The following is a 16,144-nucleotide window of genomic DNA, read 5'->3' as shown; positions in this document are numbered from 1 at the left end:
GCCATTCCGCACAGTTTTATATCATCAGCAAATTTTGAAACCATATATTTTAGTCCATGGTCTATATCATTTATATATACTATGAATAGAAGTGGCCCAAGAACGGAACCCTGAGGAACTCCACTCGTAACATTTTTTCATCTAGAAGTTTTTCCATAACAATTCTCTGTTTTTGATCATTCAACCAATTACTAGTCCAACTTAATAGGCTACCACTTATTCCATGTGAAGCTAATTTAGTAAGTAGTTTTTCGTGGGGGACGGTATCAAAAGCTTTTGCAAAGTCTGGGTATATTAAATATATATTGTTTCTTTTGTCAAAATTCGAGATGACTACGTTGTAAAATTCGAGTAAGTCACGCAAGAACGTTTCCGTCTGAAACCATGTTGGCTATCATTCATCAAACGGTTACTTTCTAAATGATGTTCGATAGCATCTCTGATCATAGTTTCCATAATTTTTCTACAAGGCTCGAGATAAATGGAGGGAGAAAAGGAACAACAAAAACAAGGAAAATAAAAACAAAAAAGAAAATGTTACACAACAAGGCGAAGAGAGAACTTTGAAAAGGGTATCATTAATTAATGCAAGGATGAACAAAAACTGTTATTTAGGTTTATCAGCCCAAGCTGAAATAATAAGTGAACATTTCAGGGTTGTTTTCATTAATGGGAATGGTTTTGTACAGGAAAGAAAAATGTGCAATGGTAGTGGGTTAGAAGATATCAACTTTGAAGTAAAGGAAGTGTGCTCTTGGAAACAATAGATGTGGGAAAATCTTAGGGCCCGATGGGATCTCAAACTGGATAATTAAAGAATGCGTAAAGAGCAAATGGCAGACAAGATTCAGAGCCTAACTGAGTGTTCTCTAAAAGAAGTAGTGCTGCAGAATAGGAAAAGGGCAAATGTGGTACCATCCATAAAGGAGGAAGTAAAGAGTTACTACCGAATTCGGTAGATAGGTACTTCTTACCAGCAGGGTAGTGAAATGATGTGAGAATTGTGAAAATTCCGTGGGTACCTTGACATGATCTTTTTTACGGACATTCAATTAGGCTTCAGATTTAGAAGATCACATATGTCAAACATCTTACACTTTTACTCATGCGTGATGTGCTGCAAGAGGGCTAGGTAGACTATGTGTACCTAGACATAGAGAAAGCCTTTGACAAGTCCCTCACAATCGACTACAATGGAAATTGAAACACATTACATGTGTGTTCTCCTAAAATGCAAAACACACACACACACACACACACACACACACACACACACACACACACACACACACACACACACACACACACACACACACACACACACACACACACACACACACACAATATATATATATATATATATATATATATATATATATATGTTGAGACATTCTGACAGGTTGATGTAAGCGGAATAGGAAACACAGGAGGGTATGCTTTTTCAAAGGGATATCCCTTTGAAAAAGCATACCTGCGAAACTAGTCAGGAATAAACTCAAGACTAAGACTCCTGTGTTTCCTATTCCGCTTACATCATATATATATATATATATATATATATATATATATATATATATATATATATATATATATATATATATATATATATATATATATGCTGGCACATTGTGACAAGTTGACGAATGGGGAAAAATAAATCACGGGTCTAGTTCTGTGTTTCTTAGTTTATTCCTGACCGGTTTCGCTCTATGCTTCTTCACATTCCTCTGAAGAAGCATAGACCGAAACCGGTCAGGGATAAACTCAGAAACTCGGAAGTAGACCCGTGACTTCATTTTCCATCCTTATCATATGTGTATATATATATATACATACATATATGTATATATATATATATATATATATATATATATGTATGTATATATATATATACATATGTGTATGTGTATATGTATATGTATAAATGAGGACAGTAGTGAGAGATAAGTTGTTAGGATAGAGGACAGTGACTAGCGGAGTCCCACAAGGTCAGTACTAGTTCCTGTAATGTTCTTTGTGTTGCGTATATGGCAATATGAAAGAGAGAAGCCAAACACATACTTGCAGATGATACAAAGGTAATGAATAGAGTGAAAGAAGAAGACGAATGTAGGCTGTTGCTAAGAGATCTAGATGTATATGCCTGGAACCGAGAGTGGAAATTAACTTCCATTGCCAGAAGATTCAATGTACTGGAAATAGGTCCTAGCTTAAAAAAAATCAATGGGAGGCGAGGAAGTCACAAGGGCGAAAAAGGAGATAAATCTGAGAATGTTGATAAGGGATAACTCGTCACCTTACGAATGCATCTATAAATTTATGAGGTTGATGCACGGGTTACTGGGGAGCATCGAAAAAAGAGGACAATTTTGAGTTAGAGTATAGGTTATACACAAGTTCCCTTTCTTTTTTACATCGAAACGATGCGTGCCCTTCTATGTAGTCAAGAAATATCTTGTTTACATAGATTGTTGTGTCTTGTTTCTGATCTAGGGTGGTGGGCGAGATGCAGGGACGACCCGTCATCCAGGAGGAGCTAAGAAAAGAGGGAGGGAGGGGTGGTGAATGGGAGTGGAATATATGGGGATGAAATGGTTGTTGTTGGTATGGTTGTTGGTATATGCATGTATGTACATTTATTGCTTATGTCGAGAAGGTATTTACATAGCTCTCACAAAAGTGGTGAAGACTTATTTTCATAAAATATACAGTGCTGTTGCTTCAAATACGCCTCGAATATGTTGTGCAGTTGGCTGCACAAATAGGAAAACTGAGGAAAAGAAGGAATTGCCATTTTATGAGATGTCGAAAGGATCAATGGCACTCGAGAAGGGCAGAATTGGATAAGAGCAATCAGGCGCGAAGATTGCAAGACGTTAGTGCTGCTTTCATCTGCGGAACATTTTATTTCAGGTTTGTAATCATCTAATAGTGTAGATGACTAGAGGGACAACAGTTAAAGTTTTACTTTAGGCCACACAACAACTATTATTTAGTTAACTGATAACTTATAACTGATAACTTTGATAACAGATGCACTATCATATGTGTGCCATGACTGATTCAGAGTAAGTTCATATTAATGGCAAAACAAACCTGAAATCAAATGTTCCCACAGATTGCTCTTATCCAATTCTACGCTTCTTAAGCGGCGTTGATCCTTTCGGCATCTTATAAAATGGCAAATCTTTCTTTTCCCCAGTTTTCCTATTTCGCTTGTTTGCGAAAACGTCGTCATAACTCAAAAAACTGAATTTTTTAGTAATCTATACAGACATATTCATCTTCAAACACGGATTTTTGTGGTAACAGTGTCATATCTGTAGCTCAAAAATTATCCGCTAGGGAGTGCTAAATGTCCCAACGACATAACCTTACATGTTCCAACTTGTTCCAACAAATATTTTAGACTTAGTAAAGATTATGATTGTTTCAACTTCTATAAACTTTAGAGGCGTATTTGATGCTTTAAAAAATGTTCCACCTATGGTGTTTGAGGGCTTTTTATAATATTGAGAGCGTTTTGAAAATTTAAAATGCCTCTCCTGAAAAATTCGATATTTTGAGTTATGACGACGTTTTCGCAAACAAGCGATTTGTGCAGCCAACTACAAAACACGTTCGAGGCATATTTGAAGTAATATTACCGTATATTTCATGAAAATGAATCTTCAATATTTTTGTGAGAGCTGTGTAATTGTAATGTGTACAAGAAATTTCTTGACTACATGGATGGGCGCACATCGGTTCGATGTAAACAAAGGAAGGTCTATAGGTAATGATACTAAGAGTAAGTCAAAATGAAAAGATGGAGGAGCGGCTTAGAGCGATGTTACTTGCAGCGGAGGTCGAGAAGACGGCAGTTTGAACTAGGTCTCCAACGAGTTGGACCTAGGGGATGGCCCACTAAAAACCCACGCTACAAAGTTGTGCAGAGTGCCACCTTGGAGGAGCGGGACTTCTCAAAAATAAAAATAAACTAAACTGAATGACATAAAAGAACAACAGAGAAAAAATAAAAAAATAAAAAGGAGATATGGAGAAAGAAGTGGTAAAGATATTAAAAATCGGGAAATGTGTGGTAGATATAATAGATGCAAGCAAACGTGCCAACCTCAGGACGGCAAAAGGAGCACATGACATCAAAGATTGTGCATGCAAGGGACTTGACCTGAGTAATATTAGAGAACTCAAATAAACAGTTGTGGGAAGTGACTTCAATTCACAAGAGTAAATAAGAAAATTAAGTTAGGAAAAAAGGGGGGAATGGCCATTACAATGCACTAACATGGTTCAAAGGATTACAAAGGATTACAAAGGCGGAGCATGCCGACAGGAGACCTTTTGATCCATATCTAGGTCGGATGCGAAAAAAAATCATATTGATAATAAAACAATAAATAAAAACTATAATAATGTAGATAACAAATAAAATACATAAATAAATGCATAGGTATAGTTAAATAATAAACAAACAGGTAAATAGTAAATAATAATAAATTGACATATAACTAATTATAAATGAAAATCAGACAGAGAAATGATAACAAAACAAGAACAAATAATATAAGATAAATTATAATCATTACAGCACCTTACCCAGGTATTTATCCAACTGATTCTTAAAACTTCGAACTGAACTACATTGCACTACCTGTGCAGGAAGTTTATTCCATTCATTTACTACACGGTTGGAAAAGTTGTTTCTACCTACTTCTAAATTGAATCTATTTCCGGATAGTTTGAGACCATTGTTTCTTGTCTGATTCTCATTCAATGTGAAAATTTTGTCACTTTTGATGTTGTCAATTCCCTTTAAAATCTTAAAGACCTGTATCAAGTCACCTCTGAGTCTACGCTTTTTTAGGGAAAACAGATTCATATGCTTTAGTCGATTTTCGTATGATTTATTTTTGATATTTGGAATCAGTTTTGTGGCTCGCCGTTGTACTTTTTCCAGTCTGTCAATGTCTTTAATGAGATTGGGTGACCATACGGAAACAGCATGTTCCAAATGTGGAAGAACTAACGATTTATATAGCTTGTTAATGAGTGATGGACTTTTGAAATCAAAAGATCGCGCAATCAGTCCCAGAATCTTATTTCCTTTCTCAGAGGCTGAGATACACTGCTTGGATGATTTGAGGTCGTTACTGATAATTACGCCGAGATCTTTTTCACTATCCACTTTTGTTAACGAATTACCAAATAACTTGTAATCGTACTTACTGTTATTTTTACCTATGTGCATTACCTTGCATTTACTTGTGTTAAATTTCATTAGCCACTTTTCAGACCATTGCTGTAATTTATCTAAATCTTCTTGAATATCTAATTGGTTTGAGTGATCATTTGCCACTCCGCACAGTTTTGTATCATCAGCAAATTTGGAAACAGTAGATTTTAGTCCATGGTCTATATCATTTATATATACTATGAATAGAAGTGGCCCAAGAACGGAACCCTGAGGAACTCCACTTGCAACACTTTTCCATCCAGAAGTTTTTCCATTTAAAACAACTCTCTGTTTTCGACCCTTCAATCAATTACTAGTCCAACCTAATAGGCTACCACTTATTCCATGCAAAGCTAATTTAGTAAGTAGTCTTTCGTGTGGGACGGTATCAAAAGCTTTTGCAAAGTCTAGATATATTAAATCTATATTTTTTCTTTTGTCATAATTCGAGATAACTGTGTTGTAGAATTCGAGTAAGTTAGTCACGCAAGAACGTTTCCGTCTGAAACCATGCTGGCTATCATTTATCAAACGGTTACTTTATAAATCAGTGGTTCTTAACCTTTTCATTACCACGCCCCCCCTACGAACTACTATTTTTTTCACGCCCCCTTGCATATATAGGTAAATATCATTCTCTAATTTAAAAATAGAATAGAAACGGCAATGTCTTTTTAGTCCATTTATTAAGTATAAATTGCAATAATTTGATATTTGACACTTTCGAATAGGTACATGATTAATGAGATATTTGGCACTGCTTCTTAGCTACCAGATCGAATGCTCGAGAGTGCACAACGCAAGTCGCCTTCAACGTTGAGGCGGTTTCTGTACTTAGTCTTGATAGAAACGAGCGTGGAAAATGCCGTTTCACACATATATGTGGATCCAAATATTGTTAGAATCCGAAGAGCCTGGTGTGAGGTCAAAGGGTAAACATTAAGGTATTTGACCCAGAAAGTCTCCAAATCCATATCTTTGAAGTCTTCTTTAGCTGTGGAGTCGAACTTCAACTCTAGGAACTCTTCTTGGACTTGTTCAGCTACATCAGCTACTTCACATTGAAATGGATTCCTGATGAATTTCCATGCTTCACGCTTGTCGTCTATATCTGGGAAGTATCTGACGAATTCCGATTTCAAGTCACTTAGATGAGTGATTATTTGCTCTTTTAACTCAGAGTCGAGATTATTGTCAGCGAGAGCCGTATCTAAGTTTCTAAAACTGGCTACATTTCCCTGTAGAACTCGACATTTCCAAAGATCGAGTTTGACCATGAAGGTACGAATGGTGTCATGGTGCACGAGGATATTGATGTTTTTTCCTTGTAGTTTGAGGTTCACAGCATTCAATGCCTCAAAAATATCCACCAGGTAGGCTAAGGTTGCATGAAAGCTTTCAGACTGAAATTTGTCATAAATTTGTCTACTTTCTGCTGTGAATCTAGAAATATTTCTACTTCTCGTAACTCATAAAGCCTTCCAAGCATATTTCCTTTTGACAACCATCGCACGTTCGTGTGAAAAAGCAAGGCTTCATGTTCGGATTCCAGCAGCTTAAAAAGACGACTGTTCAAGGCTCCAGCTTTGACAGAATTGACAATCTTGATAGCCACATTCAAGACGTCCATCATTTCAACAGGCAAAGTTCTGGATGCTAAGGTTTCCCGATGAAGTATGCAGTGTGTACTCATTACGGAAGGATTTCTTTCTTTCACCTTTGTGACAAACCCAGACCGTAAACCACGCATGGCTGGTGCTCCATCAGTACACACTCCTACCAGCGACTCCCAAGAAAGCTGATTTTCCTGGAAAAAATCTGATATAACATAAAATAGCTTCTGCTGTTGTGAAACTTTCCATCGGGTGACAGAACATAATTTCCTCTTTTATATTATTGCCTGATACAAAACGAGCATACATCAGAAGCTGAGAACACTGAGCGACATCAGTCGTTTCATCACACTGGATGGCAAAAACAGGGGAGGCTCTTACTTGGTCGAGAGTCTGAACTTTGATATCTTGAGATAATTCATCTATCCTTTTCTTGACTGTATCATTTGATAGAGAAATCTGGGAAAGCTTATTTGCACTATCTTTCTGCTGCACATAATATTCTTGGTTTTATGAGAGACTCTCCAATGTTATGACTCTTCTTGCTCTTTGCAATCAACATAGCGATCTCATAGGAATCCTCAACAACCTTTGAAGATTGCTGCCGAAATGACCCACTGTCGTCCAGTTTAGCTCGCTTCAAGGTGTCTTTTTTAGTTTCAAAGAATGCCTTCGGCTTGTCAACTAAAGCAGGATGTGATGTCCTCAAGTGGCGTTCCAGGCGTGAAGGCCGCATTCCATCATTGCTCAGAGTCTTGTAACATATCACACACTGTGGAACCTCGGTGTCACCCCTTTGGAGAGACACAAATTCAAATCGAATGTAATCTTCAATGTACTTCCGTTTCTTAGCACTCATTGCAAAATACTTGATGTTTTGTATCTATGTAAATATGTAGAACAAATGAGGCCAACACAACAATAAGCAATAATCACACAACGACTGGTGAAATGCAATTGTCTCAGTCACACCGTCCCACACATTGATAGCATCGCGCGAGAATTTACTAGCCAATCAGCTTCCGTCTTATCATGACGTCAATGTACGATTCAACCGACGAAGACAACCTTGGAAGAAACGCTCTGCCTAAACGGGTCTCACTCTAACGGTTTATTAGTAAGAAAGAATTCTGTAATAATTCATATGCTTATGCTTATAGTACTGGCCCATGCTGTTGTAAAAGTAATCACTAACTGGAAAAACTTATACTTTTCACCCGAAAGCTCGCGCCCCCCCTGGAAATGATCCACGCCCCCCTAGGGGGGCGCGCCCCCCTGGTTAAGAATCACTGTTCTAAATGATGTTCGATAGCATCTCTGATGATAGTTTCCATTATTTTTCCTACGATTGAAGTCAAACTTATAGGCCTATAGTTATTTGGTTTCTTTTTGTCACCTTTTTTGAATATGGGAGTAACGTTAGCTAGCTTCCATTCTCTTGGGACATCTCCGGATATGATGGATTTCTTGAAAATAATTTCTAATGGAACAACAATCTCATTTTTCATTTCCTTTAAGATTCTTGGATGCCAACTGTCAGGCCCTGGTGTTTTATTAACTTTGAGTTTGTCTATACACCTTTTAATTTTTTCTTTTGTTATATTTACCGTAGTGAGTAAGTTTACCCCAGACTTTTCACAGGTTTCAGTTTGGAATTCACTTTGAGGTGTTTCGTTTACGAATACCGAGCTAAAATAATTGTTTAAGATATTACACATTCCTTCATTTGAATATTCAAGTTGATCGTCAGCAAATAATAGTGGACCAATGTGATTCCTAACAACCTTTTTATCTCTAATGTAACTATAGAATTCTTTGGGATTCTCTTTGGATTTCTCAGCGATGTTCATTTCGTATTGTCGTTTTCTTTTTCTTATTGTCTTTTTTAAATCTCTCTGTATTGATACATAACTTTCATAGTCATTAGATGCACCCGAGCACTTATATTTCTTATAAGCCTGTCTCTTTTTAGCAATACTTTTTTCAGTTTCTTTGTCGAGCCACTTTGGGCGAGCCTGATTTGGGGGACGTCTGTCCTTAAAAGGAATGTAAGTTTGAATCATCTTAGTGAGCGTATTTTGAAATATTTCCCACATCTGATCTACAGGTCTTTCATTTAATTTTGCCTCCCAATCTGTAAGCTGAAGCTCCTGACGTAGTCCTATGAACTGAGCTTTACTGAAATCGGGTATTTTAGAAACACAAGTATCTATTTTAAAATTGTTTAGGAGTTTGAATCTAAGGTCAACTGCAACAAATCAGAGACCGCCTAACGGCAAAACGTACAGGTAACCACCTGTCCTTTTTTTTCTTCATTTAATGTTACTGAAAGAGATATGAAGGGGTGGAAACCATCACAGTATTCTTATGTAAATTCTTTACACAATTTTATTAGTACTTGCGACCAAACCTAACCCAATCCGATTGAAGCCAGTTACCATTTACATAATTCTCTTGGGCAGGGCACCTCCGTGCAAGATTTCGCCTCTGTGTGCGACCTAAGGGTTCTCCTTGGATAAAAAGACAGTCCAACCTTTTGTCCCCTTCCGTCTCGATTTATTGGTCTCTGGGACTGGCCGCCCTCGATAAGGCGGGGCTCCCTCACATGTTCTATTTCACTTTATCTTACTTTTATACGCCAATCACGGCAATACTGTAGCAAGACAAGAACACCTTTGACGACAACCCAGTGCTGGGAATGAACACTCGCCTTCCCGTGTTGAAGATCCTCTTTTTTGAGAATTCGAACCCGTTCGATAGACGATTCCATTCAGCTGAGTGAAAATCTTTCTATTCTCGTTGGTTTTTAAGACTTGTGAATGGCTTCGTTTTACACATGTTTATTCTGGAGGGCTCTAAACAATATGCTCTACTCGATTGTCGCAGCTGCTTTGTCTGCGCAATTTGGGGTGTGGGAGGGTTGTTGTGACTCAATAAAATCGCCTGGCGACAACTAGAATAAAATTATAAGACGTGGATGTCAGTGAAGAGTTCAGGTTCTATCCCTGGGCTTCCGCTTGCCGATCTTCACTTATTTCATAGATGTTATTGACATCAATCTTGATTATTATAGATCAGGAACTAGATGTAATTCAATTTCCATTCTTTTCTTAAACTTCATGATCCTCTCGCTGGAAGGAGGCGGAACGCAGCTGCCGGCTGGCCGGCATGTCAGGAAATTGGAAAGGACGGCTGACCGGCACAGAAGGATAACCAATGGCCGGCTGGCCGGCACAGAAGGAAGAACGGAATAGCCGGCTGGCCGGCACAAAAGGCGGGACGCGGTGGCCGGCACAGAAAGCGTAACAGAACTGCCCACAGCAGGCGAGGGGTTTCCCACATCTGAATAAAATTGTGCTTAGACAACAAGAGGAGAAAAAAATTGTCGAGATGGATAGAAGCGTCAGGTCTGGTGGTGTGCCACGGAGAGGATCTGGAGCTAGCTATGAAGTATGTATTGGGCCCCCAGTGTTCTGGAACCAAGAACATCAACAGTTCTCTCCTTCTAAACATTGCGAAGTCTAGAAGGCGGAGGATTGGCGGTTCTGGTTCCGCAGACGACACTAGAGCCACACCGATGGACATGGTCTTCCCCCACCAATGATGTTTTTCCACCCTTGTATATGTATTTGATTTAGTGTGTGTGTGTGTGTGTGTGTATATCAACTTGGTCTTTGGATCACGTGTTGGACTCGTGATCGACAGCTATTTCCCTCCTGGAAGAGAGCTCAGAGCTCGTAGGTCCGATCTATGGGAAATGCTATGACCTTGCACACACACACACACACCCAACTCCCCGCCCACGAGAGTCAGAGTAACGACCCGAGGCACAGCGATACCGAAATAATTTCGGCCCTGGGCAGGATTCGAACTGCGTACTGGGAGCACTTCTACTTCCCAGTTCAGCGCTCTACCAACTGTGCCACCGAGTCGGTAACTGTGTATGTGTGTGTGTGTGTTCGTGTGTGTGTATTTGTGTGTGAGTGCGTGTTTAAATATTATGCTGATAAATATCAGCCTCCAAGTGATGGTCAGCTGTCTTCCAGACCTTCGTAGAATCTTCCGAGAAAGAACTAAAGGAGGCGGAAGTTGTCGGAAATGACCCGGAAACTCCGTCACATTCCGACATATTGTGGCAGACCCTGACAGATTCCGACAAATTCTGACAGACTCTACAACCAAATCCATCTGACTATGGCAATTTTTTTTTACAGATCAATAGACTTTGGCAGACTCTGACATACCCTATGAAAAGGCATTGACAGACTACAACGGACTCCGACAACAGACGCTAGCAGATTTGGACAAATGCTGACAGACTTCATGGCATATTCCAGTAAACTCTTTCGCAGAAAACGACAGACTTCCTGAGACCCTCTGATAGATTCTCTGATAGATCCTGATAGACTCCGAGAGAAAATACCGGACATTTCTTTGGGGTCATGTATGATAGATGTACTATATAGATTTTATTAACATAAAAGTTGCCCTCACAGTATGGGTATCATGCGATGGATTCTAAACTAACCGAAATAAATAAAAAATAAATAAAATAAACAAGTAGATAAATAAGTAAATAAATATATAAAAATAAATAACAAATTAATGTTACCATTTAATTCGATAGAGTACATAAAAACGTTAAGTGATTGATCTTTTCAGCGTTTTCTAGATCTAAGGCGAAGGAAAAAAAAAAGAGTGATCTCTTAATCAGTTAACTTAGGTCTCACCAGGTGATTTTATTCAGCTGAGGGAAGCCCTCCTCCCCTCCCCCACACCCACCCACGATTAAAGGACTAGGAATGAGGGCATCCCAACTTTGTATTTTCCCTCCTTTTTTTTTAAGAATAAATGCTAAGATGAACTTAGCTTAGAAAAAACAATACTAGGATTAAGAAATTCCGTTTTTTTTGTTTTTTTTACTTGTCTATTCATAGGAGTTAATACATATACAATAAATCCCCGGCTATCCTCGACTCCCAATTCGCGACCCCGCAAATCCGCGACTGTTCCCATGGAACCTGACTAATGCATATTCATGATTCTTCCGCCTATGCAAGAGGCCTATGCAACTCGGCACTAGTATTTGAAACCCTAAAAAATTCTAATTTAAACCTTAAGAATTATTATTATCTAATCTATAGATATATCTATTAACTTAGACCAGCAAAATAGTAATATACAGTGCATAAACTAATATCAGTTTTAAACATAAGCGATGAAAAAGTAGCATGGGATGCCAACATTTCTATCAACAATGTTTCTAACCACGCTAGTAACTACCTAGTCGAGAAAAACCAATAGGGAGGAAAGATTCAATGAACCTTTCATTATTGGTGAGTACAAGTCTGTTTTACTCTAATTTCGTGAAAAAATCACTATCATACTATAAAAATAACTGTTTAACATGAAATTTCAACATTTATTTACATCATAAACAATATAAATTATAAAAACATTAAAACAACGTTTGTAATATTCAAAATAGTATTCTAAGGCCTTTTCAAGAGGCGTGTCTACTACCCGCGACTTTTATATATATATATATAATATATATATATATATATGCATGTATGTATGTGTGTATGTGTGTGTGTGTTCGTGTATATATATATATATATACATATATATATATATATATATATATATATATATATATATACACACACACACACACACACACACACACACACACACACACACACACACACATATATATATATATATATATATATATCACTGCCAAAGAAATGTCGTAACACATTAGTAGATACATTAAAAACCCACTGTTAATTGAGTTAAGAAAAGAAAGGAAATAATGATTTCTATATATTTCGATCACTGGCTGTGATCCTCTTCAGCGGAATACAAAGTCAAGAGAAAACGCATATCTTATATTATACAGAGGAGAGGGATGGTGTGAAGGAACATGGACATGACACTTCAGGTAGCATCTATGATAGTGCGCGGGCTTTGTGGCAAGTCGTCCGCTTTTACTGTACTATGGAAGGAAGTAATTTATCAACTGCCAAGGTGGTTATGTAATCAGGTCACCATTGTCCACTTGATATATTAAAGTTAGGGAATTGTTTGATTAGGGAAGATTCCATGATTTTCCTTTTAAAACTACATTTAGATTTGAATATGAACTTTGCCTCGTCCCAATTTATGCGGAGATTATTGTTGGCTCTGTTGTGCGCATTTGACTGAGTTTTTATGTTCTTTTATTCTTGTTTGCAATTCTCTACCCGTTTGTCCCCAATATACTTCTTCACATCCTGAGCAGGGTAATTTATAAACTCCAAGGTTTATGTCTTCTGTTGGTCTATGATGCACATTAACTACTTTTCTGGATAAATTATTGGGATATCAACAAAATAGCATTAGCCAAGCTGAGGAGAGTCAAATGTGACTGTTCCAATATTTGTCTTACTTCATATATATATATACATATATATGTGTATATATATATATATATATATATATATATATATATACACAGATCACTTGTTTACATGTCTACACTCCAACTGAAGATGCAGAACGATCTGCGAAACGTCTTGGACTTTCCTGCTGTGTTTTGTTTTTATTTTATTTTCTGTATTGCGTGTTTAGTTTTCTCAATACAAATTCTCAATGTCTATTGGAAATTCACTTCTCTCTTTTCCACAGGAATCTACTTTCAGAAAGCTAGAAATTTTACAGAAGAAATTAGTTTCTAATTAGTTTGCTCTCGTTTTCAACAGAATATATATATATATATATATATATATATATATATATATATATACATACACACAATGTGTAACATCACACGCACACACATACACGGCTCGACGGTGAAGTGGCACCGCTCTCAACCACTAATTCAACGATCCAGGTTCGAGTCCCGCTCAAAGCTGAATTTTTCAGCAACTCTGCTCTGCGAGCCGGCACTCCAATCCGGGGGGGGGGGGGCAAGTGGTTGTGTGTGTGTGTACGTATGTGTGTGTCTAAGATCACATTACCCATAGATCGGACCACGAGCTCTGAGCTCTCATCCAGGAAGGAAATATCTGTTGATCATGAGTCCAACACATTATTCTAGACCGTTATCATACACACAATCCACTTGCTCAAGAGGGATAGTAGCAAGTTCAAGGTTTAGTAGAATCTTTAATCCCAGAACAGGGGTTGATCTCGGATCGTCGCGAGCCCTTAACCACTACACCAGCCAGAGTGCGCGCGCGCGTGGGAGCTTGTGTCGGAATGTCAACCTGTCCAATCAAAACTTCATGAATTTTGAAGGCCCTATGATTTCACGATAAAAGACCTTTTATACGTAGCATGCTTAATGCATTTAAGCCGTGCTCCATTTCAAGAAAATATTGCTAACGCTACCAATATTTTTCTTTTCAATTCGTCAAGTCTACCAACCATTCCCACTCTTTTTCACTCACTACCAATCATCTAACAATGGGAAAGATAATGGACACCTGCGAGTGTCGTTTCTTTTGGGCAGATGTGAAAGAGAATGGTCTTACCGCTCGTGTTCAACAATACCCCCACCCCCACCCCCACCCCACCCCACCCCCACTTAGTTTGCGGACGGCGCCCCAAGATCTTTTTCTATCAGCTGTAACTATTTCTCTCTTTTTATTTATTATATTTATTTATTTATCTATTTATTTATCTATTTATCTATTTATCTATTTATCTATTTATTTATTTATTTATTCATCTATTTATCTATCTATTCATTTGTTTGTTTATTTATTTTTTACAATAGGGAATTTGCCAACGGCATCTGCTCACCCATCTGATTTAGTTACGAGGAAAGACATCAGGAAGCTTGAGTACCGTTGCCGGGCTCTGTGGGGTTATTGAGACAACAATGATCCTCTTTATAGCCACTTACCAAACCATCTACCTATCTATCGATCTATAACATTCTCCCCTCTCTCACTTTCCATCTCTTTCCCTCTTTCATTTTCTCTTTTTCTCGCTTTTTCTCTCTTCTTCCTCTTTCGAAATAATAAAATGAATTGCAGCAGACTATGTATAATGAATAAATAGTGATGTAAACAAATAGGGAAAATAGTTAAACAAATAAACATAGAGAGTAAATGAATATATTAAATAGATAAATTTACGGATGTATGAATAAAAAACGAATAGATAAACAAGTGGAGAAAGAAATAAAGAATTAAGTGAATAAATTATTAAACACAATATAATAAAATCATAACAAATTCAGTAGAGAAAGTGATTATTTAACAAATAGAAATATACAAATGTATGATGAATAAATAAAACTTAAATAAGAAGAAGAAGAAGGAGAAGAAAAAGAAAAAGAAGAGAACGAAGAAGGAGAAGAAAAAGAAAAAAGAAAAAGAAGAAGTGAAAGAAGAAAAGGAAGAAGAAGAAGAAGAAGAAGAAGAAGAAGAAGAAGAAAAACCAGAAGAAGAAGAAGAAGAAGTGAAAGAAGAAAAGGAAGAAGAAGAAGAAGAAGAAGAAGAAGAAGAAGAAAAACCAGAAGAAGAAGAAGAAGAAAAATCAGAAGAAGAAGAAGAAGAAATGGGATTTGGGCAGGAATAGAAGAGAGGGCGACAAGGGATGCGGGCTTCTTAAATCGGAAGGCACGCACAGAGAACGTATGGAAGTGAACAAGATGAATGAGTGAAAACTTAGCCATATTTTATAAAGGTACGGCAACTTGATGGTTCATTACAGAGGAGGCGAAGAAAATGTCCCCCACCCCACTTCCCATTCCACCACAGTCGATCCACAGAATCGGAAAGTGGATACATTTGGTTCAAGAAAGCATCATATACTTTGAAAATAGGATTCGGATGGCGATGTTGCCTTTCCTGAAGTCTCTGCGTTAGCGCAGAATATTTTGTTTTGAGAAACATTTTTGTTACGTGAAGGTGGTGCGTAAACAGTAGGTAGTAAAATAAATAAACAAATAAATAAATAAATAAATAAATAAATAAATAAAAATAAACAGGTAAAAATAGAATAAAAAAAATAATATCATTATTAAAAAAATCATGATACTTTTCAGAATGCATAGTTTCAGCAAATCGTACTACATAATAGCAGAATTAATCGAAATCTGAAAAGGTTGCATGGGTGATGATGATTAAGTTGATGTGGATAGGCGCGTTACGGCATCCAGCCGCCGAAGGATAGGTGCCGAAACATTAAAAACAAAAGTGTTTCTACACCAGTGATTGAGAACACTGTTTAATTTGTAACTGCATACCTCTTTCTTTGGGTTCAACATACTATCAATACTGAGGACCTCGTCAAT

The 16,144-nt window shown here is 37.5% G+C and overlaps 1 protein-coding gene across 1 annotated transcript in view; it reads right to left on the bottom strand.

Moving 5' to 3' along the window:
- Positions 1–6,000: 6,000 nt before the first annotated feature.
- The window catches only part of LOC143036538 (zinc finger BED domain-containing protein 5-like), a 15,020-nt gene continuing 4,876 nt past the window's right edge, over positions 6,001–16,144 (bottom strand). The window contains exons 3-6 of the mRNA XM_076204018.1: positions 7,439–7,732; positions 7,144–7,338; positions 6,750–7,043; positions 6,001–6,639 (exon numbers count right to left, since the gene is read on the bottom strand). Of these exons, the coding sequence (XP_076060133.1) occupies positions 6,001–6,639; positions 6,750–7,043; positions 7,144–7,338; positions 7,439–7,732 (1,422 nt within the window). The remainder of the gene's footprint in view (positions 6,640–6,749; positions 7,044–7,143; positions 7,339–7,438; positions 7,733–16,144) is intronic.

Source organism: Oratosquilla oratoria, chromosome 2 (assembly GCF_046742065.1).
Source record: "Oratosquilla oratoria isolate Oo_2021 chromosome 2, ASM4674206v1, whole genome shotgun sequence".
In the NCBI taxonomy this organism is placed as follows: Eukaryota; Metazoa; Arthropoda; class Malacostraca; order Stomatopoda; family Squillidae; genus Oratosquilla; species Oratosquilla oratoria.
This window is presented reverse-complemented; position numbering and strand designations above follow the sequence as displayed.